This window comes from Ursus arctos, unplaced genomic scaffold (genome assembly GCF_023065955.2).
Source record: "Ursus arctos isolate Adak ecotype North America unplaced genomic scaffold, UrsArc2.0 scaffold_19, whole genome shotgun sequence".
Taxonomy (NCBI): Eukaryota; Metazoa; Chordata; class Mammalia; order Carnivora; family Ursidae; genus Ursus; species Ursus arctos.
The window spans coordinates 13861734-13882470 of NW_026622863.1; the positions used below are offsets into that span (position 1 = coordinate 13861734).

Sequence of the window (20737 nt, forward strand, 5' to 3'; positions counted from 1 at the left end):
GGTGACTGGCCCATCCTGAGGCTATCCAGGCTCCCATCCTACTCCAAGTCACCTCATTAACATAAGCTCAGGTGTGCTCAAGGGGGCCTCCTTGCAAGTTACAGGACTCCCAACCTCAGGATATTCCAAGGGTTTTAGGAGCTTTGTGCCAGGAACTGGGACAAAGACCAAATAAATTTTTTATTATACTACACTACTCTTTTCTGGCTTGATTAAATATTTAACATGGTTATATTGAGAATATGAAAATCACCATATCTTTCATAATTAAGACATATTAATAGCAAGTGAACTGAAATTATTTGATGCATTTTTGCTCTGCCTTTTTACCTAGTTCATTTCATCCCATATGCAATTTGGAGATTTTTTTCCCCCTCTCATTTAAGAATGTTTATGTGTCTAGAAGGGGCAGTTTTTGGACAGCGAATGACAGGTGAGTGCTGACTAATTTGAGGAAATGGAAGTCTGCTCAGCCCTTGATTTTAGCTGTAGGTAGAAGCTGTCTCTCTAAAGCTGTGGGCTTTAATTTTTTCTCTGGTTAATTTTCTCAGCATCCTCTGCATGGTGGTGAAGAGATCTGTATTAGGGAAACTTCACACTAAGAGCATTCCTTATTTCTAACATCGAGGGGTGTCCTGCTGTAGCCTCTGAAAAACCGTGGGTTATTATTTTTCATTTTGGGAGTAACTTTTTCATTGAAGTATGATACACAGTTGGAAAAGTGCACAAATCATGAGTCCAGCTCAGTGAATTTTCTCAAAGTGAACACACTGTTAAGCAGCACTCGGCTAAAAAAAACCCAGAAAATTACCAGCCTCTCAGAACTCTCCCTTCTGTCACACTGGCTCCCTCCCCCCAAGAGTAACCAATCTTGCTTTCTAGCAGCAGTGATACCTTTGCCTTTCATTTTAAAGCTTTTCTTTGCCCTGGTGTTTGAGGAGGTCTGTGGAGGCTCAGTAGGACTTCTACTAAGTGGCATGGGAGAGGTTTGATGCCCAGGGCCTTGGTACCCTGTGATGCTCTCTGAAGCACCTCTCAGCGTTTCCAAAGGCCTCTTCAGTCAGGCTCAGTCATTGATAGCAGAGGAGCCCTAGTGCTCGCCTTTTCCCATCTAGCCCCAGTCTTGCTGCATTGACTGTTCCACATCCTACTTCTGTGGGTCCTCCATGCGGTTTCTTCCTGGCTTCCTCCTCCATAGCTCATCAAGAGTACAGCTGGCGTCCAGTCTCTGCATGTGTCCCGGCCAGATTTCCCAACACAAAGCTTAGACTTCATTCCCCCCACCCCCAAGTTCTCTCTTGGACAAAGTTAGTGAGGTTATTTTCATGATCAGCTTTTAGTATCTTGAGTCAAAACTGATATTTGGTTGGTTTAACCCATATATTTTATGGCTGAATTGATATTTTGTGGAGAGGGTAAAAATTGTCCTTAACGTTTATGAAATTAATCATAAATTTAAAAATTTTAATGAAATGGGATGATGACTACATTAAAGTATAGATTTGGAAACTTTAATAACTTTTTTATAAATTAATTTCCACTGGTTGAGTTATAGTGCAGGACAGATCCAGTTTTTCCCAAGTATTGTATTAAATATATAGCTCTTTTCTCTCAGACATGGAACAGGCTTATTTTCTACTCCAAAATTGTATAATGAAATTCTTTCTATATGTATATTTATTCTTTTGGTTTGGTATTTTCTTCACCTGAAAACTGGGGTGTTTGTTTCTCGAAAATACCATTGGTTTTTTTCTGGGTATTTAGAGGGGAAGTACGAGTCTGGACCAAGTGTGATCTGAATTCATGCCATTTATACTGTCACTGCCTTATGCTGTGCAGCCTCAGAAATGTTAAGTATCAGTTGGTAGTCGGAAGGGAATGTTTTTGCTCTGGTCTTTGCTTGCCAGTGGGTGCTGATTTGGCAGGAGAGTGCAGGAAGCCTTCAAGAAGAACAGACTCTCTACAAATGGAAGAATAAAACTTCTATTCATTCAACAAATGAGTACCTACTATGTGCCAGGAGCTGTTGTAGAAGCTTGGGATACATCAGTGAACAACACACACACACAAAATCCCTGTCCTTGTGCAGCTTACATTCTAGCAGGGATGACAGTAAGGGAGATGAGGGTGTGCTAGGGGTGGTTGCAGATTGCACTCTTAAATATTTTGTTCTAGGCTAGTATCAAAGGCAAGGTGACAGTTTAGCTGAAACAGATAAGGAATCAGGAGCGTATCTGGGAGAAGAGCATTCTGGATAGAGGAAATGAGTACAAAGGCTCCAGGGCAGCAATGTGTCTGACCCATTGGGGGACTGGAGCCCAGGAAAGGAAAAGGAGACAGGGCTGGAGATGAGTCTGGGAGGTAAGAGGAGGTAAGGCTGCTCTGGAGGGCTTCACTCAGTACAAGAGTGTTTAAGCAGAGGAAGGATCCTTTTAAAGGATCACATAGACTATAGGAGGCAAAGGCTGAAGCAGGGAGGCCAGGGAAGAGGTGATGGTGACTTGAGTGCGTGGAGGTGGTGGGAAGAGGTAGATTCTGGGTGCATTTTGCAGGTAGATCTGAAAGGCTTTGTTGGCCTGGATGAGTGGTGGAGGCTTTCAAGGATTTTGGCCCAAGCAGCTGAGTAGTGGTGGCTCTACACTGAGAAGACCGAGGAGCAGGTTTTGTTGACAAACATTAGATCTCAGGGGATGATGGCTCAGTAGGTTAAGTGGCTGCCTTCTACTCCGGTCATCATCCCAGGGTCCTGGGATTGAGGCCCCATGTTGGGCTCCCTGCTGAGCAGGGAGCCTGCTTCTCCCTCTGTCCCCCTCCCCTTGCTCGAGCTCACGCACTCTCTCTGTCAAATAAGTAAATACATCTTTAAAAAAAATCTTATTTACTGGACCATATTAAAGTAAATCATGACTTTTATTTTGCATTTATTATTTATATTCAACTCCATCACTCTGTAAGTTCTTTGTATGGGCAGGTCCTTTGAGAAGTTGAGCATTTCCTTTGTCTGAATTTATCTGGCATGGATGTAAAATGTTAGATGTACTTCTTTTTCCTGTTTTTTCTTTCTTTTTTAAACTTAGAAAAGTTTGTTTCATTCAGTTCTTTATTTGGGGAGTTCTAAAATTTTCCTTATGAAAGAAAAAAAGTATTTCCCACTCCTTGGCTCTGTTAGACAGATTATTTTTATCTTAGAGTAAAAAGGGGTAGGGGGAAGAGGCAGCATATTACTTTTCTTTCCCCTTTCTGGTGAGCGACCATGTTTCTGTTAGTAGAATGTTATTGGCCCTGTTGGTTTCTGAGGAAAAACATTTCTCTTATCAGACAGGAGCTGTTGTTTAAAAATACTTGTTTCTTTCTCCTATTTGGGAGAATGTGTTCCTTGTTGTGTCATACCCATTTTCCCACAGGTAAAGATGGCAGTTATAGCCTCATTCTACTGGGTCAAAACAAAACAAAACAATGATTATGTAGAAACTTTAGGAAAAGAGTTAGTGTGTATATGACTTTCTGTCTATAAAGATTAAAGAATACCGAAGTGTTTTATGTTTACCCCAGCTGAGCTATTTTTGTTTTAACCTTGTGCCTTTACCTTTAAAGTTACTGTCTTTTAATGTCCGATTTAAAAAGTCCTCATTCTCCTGCTGTGGATTTATGGTGATAACCATACCCTTTAACATTAACCTGTGCTTTATAGCTGAGATATAATTATATATCACCATCATAACTACCATTGTAGACCAGTGGTATTTCAAAGGTGCGGTAGAAGGCATGGGTTTAAAACAAAAGCAGAAAAGTATGATCAACAAGAGCTACTATTTAAAGAATTTTATTTTTTTCATAAATAATAGTTTTGTTAACCTTTTAACAATGTCAATTTTTTTAAATGATGGTGATACTGTTTATGTTCTGTTGATTTAAGTAGTGGTAGAGTTAAAAGCATTCTCTTGGTCAAGAATCTTACACAAGGGAGGTACAGTACATATAAGATTCATGAATGTGTAATATCCTTTAAATAGCAACACTGTTCATAGGACTTTACTCTGTCAACTGTTGGAGAAACAGGTGGTCTTGTTAATATTTATGGTCTAGAAGCCAGCTGCTATTTATATTAGTATAATTATTAGCAATGGCATTTCTTTTTCTTTCTCTTTTTTTAGAGGGGAGTGGGGGACGGGCAGCAGGAGAGGGAGAGAGAGAATCTTAAGCAGGCTCCACGCCCCCCACGGAGCCAGATGAGGGGCTCGATCTCACAGCCCTGAGATCATGCCATGAGCCAAAATCAAGAGTCAGACACTAAACTGACTGAGCCACCCAGGCGCCCCAGCAATGTCATTTCTAAAAGTAATAGGTATGGTAACAGTTAAGTCTAATGTCCTGAATGTCATCTATAACCAGCAGACATAGATCTCTGCTCTCCATAACCTTGTAAGCTAAAGAATGTGTGAATGGAGACTTGAACATGAATTTTCAAAGACTGTCTTTTACGTTAGTGAAGGAGAGGTATGTGAGAATAACATGGGATTAGTCAGGAGACCTGTGTTCTTGTGTCCACCCAGCCACATTGCCACCAAGAGGACCCTAGCACATGACAGCTCTGGACTGGAGTTGCTTCTCCTGTCCACTCAGGAGCCTCATAGAGTTGTTGACAATCATATGAGATTAGGGCCTTATAAATTGCCCCACCCTCTGGATCGCGGGGTTTTTCTAAGAAAGGTGGAGGAGTAGGAGGTGCAGGGTGGTGGTTCTTTAGCCTCCCAGAGGTTGCCACCATGGTTTCCATTTCCTTGTCAGCTTTGAGTCTGTGGAAGGAGGCAGGAATTCTGGTCTGTAGCTTAATATCTTTGCATTTGTTCTGGTGGCAGGAATCAATCTTGGGGTTGTCAATATGAACAGAAATTATCTATTTCTTCATAGTCTGACTCATTTTCTCTGTCAGGCCTGTTCTTGGGCTCTGTTCAGGAACAAATCCTGCTTGTTGATGAGCTGTCTCCTTGTCTGTTTACAGAAAGTCCTCGTGTTCCGTTTAGCTTATAACAGACTCGGGCAGCGTTCGAAGCCTGTCCTCCCCTTGATTTAGGTCTCTTCTTTTCCTCCCCCATCTAGGATCTGCAACTCCAATGGATACTGAGGGGTTTGGTGAGCTCCTTCAGCAAGCTGAACAGCTTGCTGCTGAGACTGAGGGCATCTCAGAGCTTCCCCATGTGGAACGGAATCTACAGGAGATCCAGCAGGCGGGCGAGCGCCTGCGTTCCCGTACCCTCACACGCACGTCCCAGGAGACAGCAGATGTCAAGGCGTGAGTACTGGTGGGGAGGCAGCGCTGCTACTGGGTGGCTCAGGGGCAGGATCTGATTCTTCTTTTCCTCCCTTGAATTAAGATGCAGTCTGTAAATGACAGACACAAGCCTGATTCTTGGGAATTCAGAAAGGTTTTGTAAATAGGTCAGCAGCCTTGCTCTGTCTCTCTGCCCCCAGGTTTTTCAGCTTGTCTGCTGGACCAAGCTGTGAGCCCTTATCACAGACGGAGATGATCAGGATGGGAGAGGATGAAGAGCTTGGTCACACAGAAACCCGTTAGAGTAGTTCCTGATTGAGTTTGCTGACCACTGGGTCATAAATGGCTCCTGTTACTGTATTAGTAAGTGTGGTTTACACAGAAAAGTGTTACTTTCAAAGCCAGGGAGCACTCAGAGATGAGCACGCGGAAGAAATTGACGAGCAGTCAGTGATGAAAAGCCATCCAAGTGAGGTGTGATTCTGTCTGGTCATCGTTAGCGTCCCCAACAGCTGCTGCTACAAGGCCCTGGATGCGTAGTGCCTGCCAGGTGACCATAGAACGGGAGAGTGGGCAGCCCCAAGAGAGTGCAGCTGAAGAAAAGTGCTGGCTGTCTGGCTAGTGACTTCTGCTGACACACAGCATCAACAGTGGGCTGTTGATTTCACAGTCACGTGTTGGGGGCCCCACTAGCCAGTCCTGGGCCATCTCTGGGGCTACAACCATGGATTAGACATGGTTCTTGCCGTCAAGGAGCTTGTCATTTGGGGAGACAGAAAAAAAAAAACCCTTGCTGCTTTCCATAAGAAATGTGATTTACTGGTGACTTACGGTGTGTCAGAAACTTGGCTAGACTTCAGAGTTTGCTTAATCCTCATAACGAATATTAGGACTGTTGTCCCCTTATTACAGTTGAGCAGCTAAGGCTCAGAGAGGGCAGGTAACTGTCAGATTGCACAGCTGATAAGTGTTGAGCCAGGACTCAAACCTAGGGAGGCTGACTCCAGAGCACATGTTCTTTGAGCCCTGATGGAAGGGCCAGGGGAGGGTGGAGGGGTGCCGGTCTTGTGACCTCAGTGCGTCTGGAAAATCACTGAGATTCTGTGTGGGAGATGTGGGAAATTGTCAGTCGTCTGCTCAGTCTTCATTGCTTAAACTTGAGAAGGACCTAATTGCTGATGTTTCCCCAGGGACGTTATTTTGGGTTTGTAATAAATGTCACAAGAGTGAGTATAAGGGCTACATTCTTTTCCCAACTAATCTTGAAAGCTGAATGCTTTGGCTGCTCTGCTGAGTTAGTAAGGATGTTGTGGGAATTCTTCTGTAGGTCTCCCCAGAATTTTATTTTTTAAAATACTAGTTAGTTTTGGTTCCATCGGTGTTGGCAAAGACAAATCAGAGGAACCCTGGCAGGGATATTTTTTTTTTTTAGATCTAGCCAGTTGCTCCTCTACACCATTCCCCAACACCCCCGGCAGCCTTTAGACATCTCTGCTTACTTGTCCTCCTGCAGGCTCCTTGCTGTTGCTGCTGACTGCCTGCAGTTACCCTCAGTCTTGAGCATGCAGGCTCTGTGCTTGTGTGCAAGGATGCTGCGGGAGCAAAAGGACCGTGATGCCAGCTGAGTTGCTATAGTTATAATTTAATTGCATCAGCTTTACAGCCTATTAAGAGCAAAAAGGGAAAATGTTTTCTTGGTAACAATTATCAGTCATGCTCTCTTTCTTGTAAATTTCCATTCTTCCTCATTTCTTTCTACATTAAATTCATTATTTTAGGGAGGAGGAAGTTGGAACATTGAAAGAATGGGTATAGGGTGGGGCAGGTGCTTAAAAAGAAACCAAAGGGCTGATGACTGTATTTTTCCACCTTGATAGGCAGACATAAAGTGTGATGTGAATATTTTAGTACAGGGTGAAGGCAGAGGAGAGAACTGAGTAGGAAAAAATTTTCTTACATGAAATAAATTTTGGAAGAAAATGTGTCTTTAAGATTTTAGTTAAGATTAGATTGTGGGTTTAAGATTGAATTGTTCTGTGCTGAATTCATTTGTTTAAATATACTTTGTTGGATTTTTCATTTTAGGGAACAGATTTGAAAGCTTCTTTGCATGTGTGTTTGATATTTTTAAATTGTTAAATTTCTTCACACATAAAGAAGATTATGCCTAACATACATAAAGGTGTAAATCAGGGGTTGTCAGCCTATGATCCGTGAGCCAGATCCAGCCCGCTGCCTGTTAAAGTCTTATTGGAACATGGCCACACTTATTTATGTATTGTCTGTGCTGCTTTTGTGCTACAATAGTGAAGTTGAGTAGTTATGACAGAGACCGTATGGCCTGCAGAGCCTGAAATATTTACTGTCTGCCTTTTACAGGATAAATTTGCTGACGCCTGGTGTAAATAATAATAAAATGAATTGCACGTTGCACAGTGAAGACATAGAATATCATCAGTAGCTGTGAAGCCGTCCCTGGGTACCCATTTTCAATTGCATCCCCCCTTTTTTTCCCATCAGAGATGCCTCATTGGATTTTTCCAGTCAGACTCAGAAGCCAAACAACTTAGAGTTGTACAAAGAGCAAGCCAGCAATCACTTTCTCTCCTTAACTTTATCCCCCAAGGTAACCAGTGTTACTGATTTGCTGCTGCTTTCACACTTTTCTCCATGTTCATGCGAAGCGTATACGAACATTTATTTGCCCAAAGTTTTACAGTAAATTATGACTGTACTTGTGGTAATACTACTAAGCAACCTTTCTGAGCGCTTGCTCTTTGTCAGGCACTGTGCCAAGCACTTTACATGCATTATATAATTTCTTCTTAAAATAACCCTGTGAAATAAATGTTATTATCTCTGTTTTATAATTGAGAAACATCAGATAGCAAGTGACCGAGCCAGAATTCAAATCGAGCTTGCTCAGTAAGAAGCTCTCCCATTTGTATGGCACTTTTCAGTTCCCAAAGAATTGTCACAGGCGTTCTCCTGACTGGTCTTCACAAGCCTGAGAGGTGAGTGCGCCAGGGATTCTTCTCTAGATTTAACAGAGGAAGAAGATGAAGCTGGGAAAACTGCTGCATCTAAAATTTTCAGGCAGTAAGAGACAGGTGAGACTTGAACCCAGGCCTCCTGACTCTGTTTCTGCTCCCCGTGTGTACTGAGGACACCTTTTGTCCTCCTACTTTTCTGTTTGACTCCAGCCCCTGTCGCTTTTTGCTCAGGAGAAGCTGCCTGGTTTATGGAAATTGAGGCAGGTAGAAGGCAAGGAGCCTTTGGATTTTCCCACCCTTAGAAGTTGGAAGTTTCTGGTAGAGGCTTTATTTGTAAAGCCTTCCTCTTACCCTAAATTTCCCTGCCCTTTTTCCTCAGTTCTCCGTCCACCTCTCCCCATCAAGGCTTCTGCCTATTCACTGGACAGTTCCTGCAGGCACCACCCACTCAGATGACTTTTCTCTTCTGAATACTCTAACAGCCAGTTTTTTGAATTTCAAGGTTCTCAACCCTGGTACACCTTAAAATTGCCTGGGCACTGGCTGCATTCTCACATATCACCGGTGGGGTATGGCACCTTTAGGACACAACTTGGCAGTATCAGGTGAATTTACCTTTGTCCCAGCAATCCCTCTTCCAGGGATCTATCCCAAAGACACACTGGCAAAAGTACTAAAGATGTGTACACAGTGATATTCATTGTGGCATTATTTGTAGGGGACTGGTTGAATAGATGTGGTACATCTCGGTAGTGGAGTATTTTTCAGTAATACAAAGGAATGAGAATATACACTACCATAGAATGACTCCAGGACATACCATGAAGTAAAATAAAAAATACAAGGTGAAGAAAAAGTGTACAGGTCTCTTATTTATTTAAGGAAGCAGGTAAAAGATGCCCAGTGTTCACGAATCAGGAGACTTAATATTAAGATGTTAATACTGCCGAGATTGATCTACAGAGTCAGTGGAATCCTTATCAAAATTCCAGCTGGCTTTTTTGCAGAAATTGACAAGTAGATCCTAAAATCCATGTGGAAATAAAAAGACACCTAGAGTTGCCAAAGCAGTCTTTAAAAGGCAGAAGAAAGTTGGAAGGCTCACACTTCCAATTTCATAACTTCAAACAAAGCTACCATAATCGAGACTATGTGGTACTAGCATAAGGATAGACAATCGAATAGAATTATGAGTCCAGAAATAAATCCATGTGTCTGTGATGAGCTGATTTTCAGAAAGTGCCGAGGGCGTTCAGTGTTTTTTCAACAAATGATGCTGAGACAACTGGATATCTATATGCAAAAGAAAGAGTTGGACACCTTAACTCTAAATGTAACACAGCCCTAAATGTAAGAGCCTAAACTTTAAAACTCTTAGAAGAAGACATAGGTATAAATCTTTCTGACCTGAAATTAGGCAGAACCTTGTTAGATATGAACTGAAAGCATAAGTGACAGAATAAAAAACAGATAAATTGAACATCAAAATTAAAAACTTTCGTACTTCAAAGGACGCTATTGAGAAAGTGAGAAAATAGGGATGCTTGGGTGGCTTAGTCAGTTAAGCGGCTGCCTTTGGCTCAGGTCATGATCCCAGAGTCCGGAGATTGAGTCCCTCACTAGGCCCCTTGCTCAGGGGCAGGGGGAGCCTTGCTTCTCCCTCAGCCTGCTTATGTGTGCACTGACTCTCTCTGACAAGTAAATAAATAAAATATTTTTTTAAAAAGTGAGAAAATAGCCCACGAATGGGAGAAGATATTTGCAAATTACTCACCTGATAAGGGACTTGTATCCAGAATATGTAAAAAACTTACAACATAATAAAAACACAACCCAGTTTAAAAATGAGCAAGATCTGCATGGCTGTTTCTCTGAAGATGACGTACGCACGGTCAGCAAGCAAATGATGAGAAGCTCAACACACGAGCCATCAGGGAAATGCAAATCAAAACCACCTTGACATACTACTTCACATACACACTAGAATGGCTGTGGTCCAACGACAGACCCTAGTAGTGCTGAGGATGTGGAAAAAATTGAGACTCTCATATACTGTTGGTGGGATGTAAAGTAGTGCACCCACTTTGGGAAACAGTCTAGCAGTCCCTCAAAAGGTTAAACGCTGTGACCATATGATTCAGCAATTCCAGTCCGAGGGGTATACCCAAGAGAGATGAAAACAGTTGTCCATATCAAAATTTGTATGTGGGTGTTTGTAGCAGCATTATTGATAATAGTCAAAAAGTGAAAACAACCCAAATGTCTGTCAGCTGATCAATTGATAAATAAAACAGGGCATATCCTGTAAAATGGAATACTACTCGGCAATAAAAAGGATGAGCTGTTAATACATGCTCCAACGTGGATGAACTCTGAAAACATTATGCAAAGTGAAAGAAGCAGATGACAAAAGACAACGTATTGTAGAGCTCCATTTATGTGCAGTGTCTTAAATAGGCAAATTGATACAGATAGAAAGTAGATTAGTGGTTTCCTGGGATGGGTGGGTGGATTGAGGGTCCTGGGGAGTGACTGCTGATGGGTTGGGGGTTTCTTTGTGGGGTGGAGAGAGTGTTCTAAAAATCAGTTTTAGCGACTGTTGCACAACTTGGAATATACTGAAAACCAGTAAGTCAGTTAAATGGGCGATTGTACAGTATGTGAATTGTATCTCAATAAAGCTGTTTTAAAAAAGCAGGTGATAAAAATGTATATACATATCTACTGATAAAAAAGGAAGTTGTTTTAAAAGTACCTGGTATTTGCATCCATCAGGTATAGTAAGACAAGCAAATGAGTGTCATGAAGGGGGGAGTTTCTACCCACAGTTGTCTAGATGAGGCAGGGCACATCATAGGTCAGCACTGGGGTCAGCCGGGGTGCAGTGAGAGCAAGGGGAAAATGTGGGCAAGAGCCTGTATTATGGTTTCCATGGGAAAGTGAGGGGAGGCAGGGTCAACAAGCTTAGGATTGGTTAGTTTAACCTCAGTGGGCTCTGGGGCATAGGGGCTGTCTCTAGTTGTCTGGTACCTAGCTGTGGGGTGATAAGTGGCCCATTAAAGGAGGTGGTTGGGGTATGGGCTCTGGACTCATTAGTTTGCATTTGAAATTTGTACTCACTCGCCTCTCAGAATTACCTGACCATGGGAGGGGCAGCCCTTCCAGTGCCAGCAAGGCCGCGGTTGTCAATGCATCAGATACGGGGGGAAAAAGGCTTTTTTTTTTTTTTTTAATGACCAAGAATATATTTTGAAGAGGTTTTTAAAAGAAGTGAAATAAATGCTTATGAAGCAGTCAGGGTACCTCAGTTCTGTAGAGGTATTCTTTCCAAAAACAAGCTAGCTTGTGGCTAATTTTTCTTCGGAATATTGTTTTACTTCTCTCGAATTCATGAGTTTTTAGTGCCTGTATCTCACATTCCATGGGATGGCTAGATTTTGAATCTTCACACTCAGTTTCAACAATTACCAGTCAGAGACAGTTTTTCTTTATATCCCCCACCTAATAATTTTTAAGCAAATCCCACCCAATTCACTATTTCATCCATAGATACTTCCAAGTGAATCCCTAGAAACTATTTTTAAGCATAACTACAATTCTATATCTAGAATATAAGTAAATATAATACTTTAATACCAAATTTTTAGATAGTGTTCAAATATCTTATCTCTTAAATGTTTATCAATTTGTTTGATTTAAAATCCAAATATGCCCTATGTATTGTGACTCCTTGATAAATCTCTTAAATTTCTTTTATTCAGTAAGTGCTCACTTGGTCTTTTCCCTTGGAGCTATTTTGTAATGAAGGACTGAACTAATTCGTCCTTATAGAATTTCCCACAGTCTGGCTTTGCATACTCTCACCTAGTAGCTTCCTTTTTCCCTACAAATCCTGTTAATTTCATAGTTATTTCTAGTAAGTAGATTCATATGACTTTTTCTTGTCTTAAATAATTTCATTACTAGAAGTGTTTAACATACAGAGAAGTAGAGACAAAAGTTTAATGAAACTCTATGTACCCATCACCCAGTTTCAGTAATTACTAAATCATTACCCCTGTTTGATCTGTAATCCCACTCAGATTTAGAAACAGATATTAGACATCAAATATATCTCTTAAGTTATGACTACAGTAATAAAATCACAGCACCATAATTACAACTAAAATTTTTAAATTTGTTAATATAAAATAATTTAGTCACTGCTTACAATGCAGTTGCTTTAATAATTATTTTCAAGATTGTTTGTTTGAATTCAGATTCAGAGGTTCATGAAATGTAAATCTTTGTTGGGTGTTAAGAATTTCGAGTTTTTTTTTTTTTTAAAGATTTTATTTATTTATTTGACAGAGAGAGAGACAGCCTGCGAGAGAGGGAACACAGGTAGGGGGAGTGGGAGAGGAAGAAGCAGGCTCCCAGCAGAGGAGCCTGATGTGGGGCTCGATCCCAGAATGCCAGGATCACGCCCTGAGCCGAAGGCAGACGCTTAACGACTGAGCCACCCACGCGCCCCAAGAATTTCGAGTTTTAAAATTAGTCTTTTAAATTGATGCAAAATATTCACATGAGTCTCTGGCCAAATATATAAAACAAGGTGCTGTATATACAAAGAGATTCTACCTTTTGTCCACTAGTTTCCATTCTACATTCTTCCTGCTTTCAGAGATTTTTTTTTTCAGGTTTTTTTTTTTTCTTTCTCCCTTCACATAAACTGTGCCAATCTACCCTTCCCCTGTGCTGGTACTCTTCACTTTTCCCCATCCTGACACCGTTGCTGAGAACTCACTCAGACCGGTCCTCCTCCTTGCTTTTCTTCCCTCCTTTCTTAAAAAGGCGTGCTTTATATAGGAGGTAAACAAACAAAAGGTTCAAGTAACCTTAAATAAGGTGGAGAAGACAGGGACCTTTTTTTTTTTTAATTGACTTTGGGATTGTGTAAATATTTTACATTATTATAAAACAAACTTAAATTTCAAAAAAGGAATTCCTAAAAAAGGAAAATAAATGCTTAATCCAGTTGGTGACATAACCACACAGAGAGGAACAGTTCCAAGTGGTATCTTAATCTGTCATAAGTCATCATGTTTGGAGGTGTTACTGCTGTTTTGAGACTGTTGTGTGTGTAGTGTAGGATAAAGCAAATAAGTAGTTATGATGGTTATGCTGGAACTAGGACTTGTGGTGTGGGAGAAAGGAGATGCAGATAGAAAATCTGTGATGTTAACCCAAAACTTTGCTTTAAATTTTGAATTGGAAGTATTAGTATAAGCTCACCATGTAATTTTTCTTAAGAAAACTGAAACAAAAGTAAAAACTTCATTTTTAGCTCTACTTACGGAAAAGGCCTAGAAACAGTGTAGCAGTGAGCAATCCTAGTACCCAGATAGTTGCCTCTAAAATCCATCTTTTAATAAAGCAACGGGGGCTCTTTGGATAGTTGGCTGACTCCAGGTCTGTATAAGATGAACATGAAACATATTGTCATACCAGATATAGTAGGGAAGTCATGAAGGTCTACTTGAGTCATGTCAAAAGAACTCGAAACCATCCTCAAAAGGTTTCTACTGGCGGAGGAGACAATTTGAGTACAAGGATAAGGATAGTAACTGCAATAGATTAAACACATCAGTAAGTGTTTAATATGTTCAGTTCATATGTTTATGCCTGTTTAAATTCATGAGTTCATAATGATACTAAAACAAAACTCATCAGTCACTTTGAGAACCGTGTCTTTTTTTAAGATTTATTTATTTATTTATTTGACAGAGAGACAGCCAGAGAAAGAGGGAACACAAGCAGGGGGAGTGGGAGAGGAAGAAGCAGGCTCCCAGTGGAGGAGGCCGATGTGGGGCTCGATCCCATAACGCCAGGATCACACCCTGAGCTAAAGGCAGATGCTTAACGACTGAGCCACCCAGGCGCCCTGAGAACCATGTCATTATTCAGACTAACCACATAGTGGATAAGGAGTTTTTCTGAAAGGAAATATTCTAGCTAATAAAAATAGAACACCTGGAGCCCCTGGGTGGCTCAGTTGGTTAAGCATCCGACTCTTGGTTTCGGCTCAGGTCATGATCTCTGGGTTGTGAGGTAGGGCTCTGCATTCAGTGGGGAGTCTGTTGGAGATTCTGGTGCCCCCCCCCCCCACAACATGCTCTCTCACTCACTCTCAAATAAATAAATCTTAAAAAAAAATAGAATACCACCATTTAATGACTCTACGCAGTGATCATCAGTATCTGCTAACATTCCAAAAGAAATAACCAGACATTACAGACTTCTTGATGAAAGTCTCGAGTAATCTAACCAAAAAAATAATGACACCTGAATCTGATCAAAACTTTAGAGCTTACTTTCAATTTATAGGAAATACAGAGTCTGGAGGAACATGTCAAATGACTTCTTGGGGATGTAGTCGATAAAACCTGTTATGTGGGAAACTGTATCCTTCCATGGATTAATAGGAAAAGCACCAACTGTGAGCTTTTTAGAAATGGAGAATCTCAGGCCCTATCCCAGAACTACTGAGTCAGAATCTGCATTTTAATACGCTTCCCAGGTGATTCACATGTACAGTTCAAGTTTAAGTAGTACTGCTCCACAGGACAAATAATCCAGAGTCCCCAATAAAGAAATTGTAAGGGAAAAAAATGAGGTGGAGGAGCACCCTAGAGGTTAAGGCATATCATTCACAAGTAGAGATCGTATTTGTATCCCATTCAGAAAAAAACATAAAATTTAAATTATTAAATAATTGGAGGACTATCTTGGATCTACTTAAAAATAATCTGGGTGGTGGAAAGAGGAAAGTAGGTAGGGATACAGGTGAAACAGGGTTGACTATGACATGTTAATTGTTGAAGCTGGGTAATGGTACAAGAAGGTTTACTACTTAGTTTTGTATTTAAAATTGTTTTTCTGTAAGGCTTTAAAAAGGAGGGCCCACTCTGGTGACTATAATCAGAAAGGTAATAACAAGTATTGGCGAGGATGTAGAAAACAATTGGAACCCGTGTACATTGTGCATGAGAACGTAAAATGGTGTAGCTGCTTTGGAAAACCATCTGGCAGTTCTTCAGAAGGTTAAACAGTTACTGTATGATCTAGCAATTCTACTTCTAGGTACATATCCAAGAAAGATGAAAACATATTCACACAAAAACTGGTACGTGAATGTTCATGGCAGCGTTTTTCATAATAGCCCCAAAGTGGAAACGACCCAAATGTCTATCAATTGATGAAGGGATACATTCATAAATATAAAATGTGATGTATCAGTATAACGGAAGTACTGATACATACTAGAATGTGGATGAATCTTGACAAGCATTATGCTGAGTGAAATAGGGAGTCACAAAACACCACATATTGTATGATTCCATCTATCCGAAATGTCCAGAATAGGCAAATCTCAATAGAAACAAAACAGATTAATGGATATCAGGTTGGGGGGAGTTTGGGAAGGGACATGGGAAATGACTGCTGGTGGGTAGGGGCTTGGGGGTTGATGAACATGTTCTAAAATTGATTGTGGCGGAAGTTGTACAACTCTGTGAATATACTAAAATCTGAACTGTACGCTTTAAATGGGTGAATTGTATGGGATGTGAATTATATCTCAATAAAGCTATTATTAAAAAAGGAGGGAGGGCATTACACTGTTACCCATGCTCTAGGCTTCACCCAGCACTACTTAGAATCGTTGGGAGGAAAGTTGCCTAGATGACTCTAATGTGCAACCAAGGGTTGGGAACTTCTGTGTTAGAAAGTTAGCTTTAAGGATGTTAGAAGAGAGAGGCAAGATTATTTATCTGACATGGTAGCCTAGAGGATGGCATTCTAGTTGACCTGTCTACATGGAAGAGACAAAAATCTATAGTGGGGAGCCCTCTGGGCGCACATCATCTATTTCTGTAGTACTTAGTAGAATAGAAATAAACACGAAGTCCTTTCTCTTCTCCAATAAGTCTGTTACTTCCGAAGTAGAAGTCTTAGCCGGAGGTGTTAGGGTTACTTGCACTACCCGGTGGTACAGCTTCTGAGTTCCTCATAAGGAACATGAACTTTGTCAGTGGAATTTTTGGTACTAAATCGTAATCTAAAAACAACAATCTAAGCATCTAATTCTCCTAAATCTCTTTCTTCCAGAGAGTGTACTAGATATTAGTGAGACTCTGATTTTTTAAAAAACTCTTCCTCTGTTACATTCCCCCAAGGGAGTAGAAATAAAGCTAGCTGTATTATTCCCGTCTCTCTTCAAAGCATTTATTAGGTGGCAGGCTCCTGTATTATTGGACTGGGCAGCAGAGAGGGAACTTGAAGATGTACTAGATATGATGTTTGGCTTTTAAAGAGAAGCCATGGAGAACCAACCTTGGATTCTGGTTTGACTGCCCTTTGCAAATCATTGATGGTCCCAGACACTTTGTTTCTTCAACTAATGAATAAAGTTTGGACTGGGTTACTCTTGAAGCTTCTCAAATGTTGTGGTTCACATACTATCTTTACAGAGGCTATGAATACAGGATGGTGGTTAAGAGTTTGTGCTCTGGAGCCCGATGACCTGGCTCTGCCATTTCCTGGCTCTTTGACTTTGGAGAAGTCACTTAATCTCTTTGCACCTTAGTTCTCCCATCTGTAAAATGGGGATTGAGAATAGTATCTACCTCATGATTTTCTTTACTGTAAAATGTGTAGAGTCGTCTAGCCTATTATTTTATTGATACACTATCATTTTATTCTAGGCAAGTTTTAGTCTAATTCAGGCATGACCAGAACTCTCTGTCATTACCAGATGCAATATTGTATATGTTATTCCATGTGATAGATCTTTATGGAAAGGTATAAAAAAAAAACATATAAAAGTGTCTGAGCAGTACATAGGATGTTTTGAATAAAAAATAGTCTCTAGTATTAATCCTGCTTTTTTCTCCCTGCTCCATATCCTCATATAGGTCGGTTCTCCTTGGGTCTCGGGGACTTGACATATCCCACATCTCCCAGCGATTGGAGAGTCTGAGTGCGGCCACCACCTTTGAGCCTCTTGAGCCTGTGAAGGACACAGACATTCAGGTAAGGGCTTCCAGGTGCAGCACTGGTGCAGGTGGAACCCTGAGTATGCACACCAGGCTGAAGGCCCTGGCCCTTTGTTGACCAGCTCATTTAGGAATTCTAGATTTCTTTGTTAATTCTCTCCCTGAGATATTAAGAGAATGGGAGACTCCGGTTTGGAGGTATAGTGGGGAACACAGGTTACTTTAAGAGGCTCTGAGAGGCTGAATGTAGGAAAGCAATTCCAACCTGCACTTTTTAGATTATTGTAATTATAAGAACAGATTTTTCTTCCTTCCTTGGGTTTAATCCAAGGCACAGAGACATTAGTTGTAAGTTTCTCTTGCTTTCTTTGCTGGATCTCAAATAATTTTACTCTTCGTCTTCCACATTTCTTTTCTACATCTTGCTTGTATTGGTTGGCAAAGAGCTGGGGAAAACTTAGAGTACTATTTACTGAAACCTACTCATCGATTTCTAGGAAGTATTTGGCTGCATTAGTGGCACCAGGAAATGGTCTAATAGAGCACTCCAGTCTCATTTAACCTAACATGCCACTGGCATAATTGATTGCTATTTTAATCTAATCAGAAACTGCTTTGTGTGTGCGTGCGCGTGCACACACACATACATTGTTAAGGAAAAAACGTGTGACTCATTTAGTTTTGAGAAATTGGGATGCTGCATTCATGTTAGAGTGAAGGGACCGTGAGCTACCATTTTAATCATTGGTTTACCTTTGAAATGAAAGGAAGCAGGTTCTGCAAAGGCAAATCATTGTACAGATGGGTACTAATTGTGTTAGTATATGGGCTCAGTTTGAATTAACTCTCTACCCTACTATCCTTCCCAGGAATTATTTTTTTCCACTTAAGGGCCATAGTTCTACTGTATTTATTCCAATTCAGTAATTGAAAACCCTGTGTTTCTGTTGAGAGTTAACTATAGATAATTCATTATTTTTCATTTATCAATATGTTCCCATAGTCTCTAGTTTTTTACAATTTTATGTACTAAATCATATTAGCTTGTCACCTTATGGATGCCTAGTATTTCCATGTAATCTTAAAATGCCATGTGTACTTAACTGTTGTTTTTGTTTTGTTTATTTTTAGCTGTCCCTTTTTGTCCCTTCTATTTTACTGATGTAAACTAATACTTTTAATAAGGATGGGGTGGGCAAAAGGGATAGAGCTAAAAAATTAATTTGAATAACCATATATTTTGGGGAGTATCCCTAATAGTGTGGAAGAAATGGCACTAGCTGAGAGGTTGTGTGTTTTTAACGTTTAAAGTACCAAAGAAGCTATTTTTATTTTTTGAAAAAGATTTTATTTATTTATTTATTTGAGGGAGAAAGCATGCCTGAACATGTGTGTGGGGGGGGAGGGGCAGAGGGAGAGAATCTCAAGCAGACTCCCCGCTGAGCCCCAGAGCCCCCAGTCAGGCTCCATCCCACAACCCATGAGATCATGATCTGAGCTGAAACCAAGAGTTGGAGGCGAAACTGACTGAGCCACCCAGGCACCCCCAAAAAAGTTGTTTATTTTTAAAACCAACTGCTTTTAAATGTTCTTTGGCATATTTGTCATACATATTTAGAATACTCAGCACATTTAGTGATGTACTTCATGAATTCCCTCTGATGTGGTACTCCACTTTCTGCTTTGAGATATTAATGACAGGTTTATAAATGTATCGAATCATGACGATCTTCTCTTCTAATCTTCTGTTTAATGCATCAACACTCTCCTTCAGCACCCCCATTTGATGGTTTCCCAGCAGTGCATGCTCGGTCACATCAAAGAGAGTTTCTTAATTTGGAATGAGCATGGCTAAGAGTTTTCGTCCTACACCACTGGGAAATCTTTGAACTTTGAGAGGAAGGTTGCTTTCATTTCAAAATTTTACCTCGAGCTTTTCCAGAATAGGTTCAAAAATGCAAAATGGTGAGTTCAAGGTAACTTTTGATTAATTGGGAATTGATCATCTGTACCTAAAGGAAAGATTTAAAACTTAACTAGTTTTGGGGTACCTGGGTGCCTTGGTCAGTTAACCTTCTGACTCTTGATTTTGGCTCAGGTCATGATCTCAGGATTGTGAGATCAAGCCCCAGTCTGGGCTCTGTGCTGGGCTTGGAGCCTACTTAAGATTCTTTCTCTCTGGGCGTTTGGATGGCTCAGTCGGTTTCAGTTTGGAGGCCAATGCTTGGTTTCAGCTCAGGTTATGATATCAGGGTCCTGCGATCAAGCCCTGTGTTGGTCCCCCAGCTCAGTGCAAAGTCTGCTTGTCCTTCTCCCTCTGCTCCTCCCCCCGCTTGAGCTCCCTCTCTCTCACGGTCTCTTAAATAAATAAATATCTTTAAAAAAAAAAGAAAAGAAAGAAAAGAGAAAAAGAAAAAGATTCTCTCCCTCTGCATGCCCCCCCGCCCAGCCCTGGTTGCACATGTGCTCTCTCAAAGGAAAAAAAAAAAGACTAGTTTCAAAATAATTGTTCTGTTGATTTCATCTTCTTGCCTTCAAAGGCTTAAAGGAGAAAATTTGAATTTTAAACAGCTGAGGCTTTGGTTTAATCTGAGGTGGTTCTAGTTATTAATAGGAATTGGAAGTTTTAAATTTTTTTTTTAATTTTTAATTTTTATTTTTATTGTGGGGCTCACCTATGTTTAAGCCCCCCATACATATAGTATCAACGAGTTCTTGTTTAGTAGTCAGATGTAAGAGCCAAGTCAGCTTTCGGCCTGAGCATGGAGCAGTCTTCCTTTTAATTCTTCTCATCATGTGTTGATTATCCAAGAAGAGTTAACTTAGTCATTTTCAGTTGTTTGTTTTTAGAAAAGCCATATATATTGTTTCATGGACTTTTTTTTACCTCATTTATTTTAACAGCTTTATTGAGATACAGGATTCACATAGCATAAATCTAATGGATGTTTGTGTATAAATTTTTCCAAGCAGTGCAGTTTTCGAGATGAGAGTGCACCCTAATTCCATGTGCCAAGTATCAATCAGAGTGAATTTATTATGTCAATTTATAAATCCATAGAAGGAAATGCTGAAGCATTCTTTGACAAATGCTGTCCAAGACTTTGTACCATCCATTGTTTGTATTACTTATAAGCTTGAAAAGGCATTTCTCCCTGTATAGATACATATATTGATACATGTAGTCCTTTTCTGTCTGGCAGACATTGATTATATTCCGTCTGTTTCTAATGGAAAGCTTGAAATTAATATAGGCTTTCCACTGTTAACTGTTTCGTTGTTTGTCATAATCGAGGATGTTGGCATGCACTGAGAATGTAATTTTTGAAAGATTGCTGTGGCCAGCAAAGGTAACATATTAAAAAAGATTTACTTAAATATATGTATGGCTGATGCTAGGAGAATTTTTAAAAATGCTTATTGATTTTATTTTTTGG

The 20737-nt window shown here is 40.4% G+C and overlaps 1 protein-coding gene across 2 annotated transcripts in view; it reads left to right on the plus strand.

Moving 5' to 3' along the window:
- The window catches only part of NUP93 (nucleoporin 93), a 103753-nt gene that overhangs the window by 12824 nt on the left and 70192 nt on the right, over positions 1 to 20737 (plus strand). For both annotated transcript variants that reach the window (XM_026494801.4, XM_057314097.1), the window contains exons 2-3: positions 5101 to 5293; positions 17220 to 17337. In XM_026494801.4, coding sequence (XP_026350586.1) covers positions 5115 to 5293; positions 17220 to 17337 — 297 coding nt within the window. In that variant the 5' untranslated portion in view covers positions 5101 to 5114. The remainder of the gene's footprint in view (positions 1 to 5100; positions 5294 to 17219; positions 17338 to 20737) is intronic.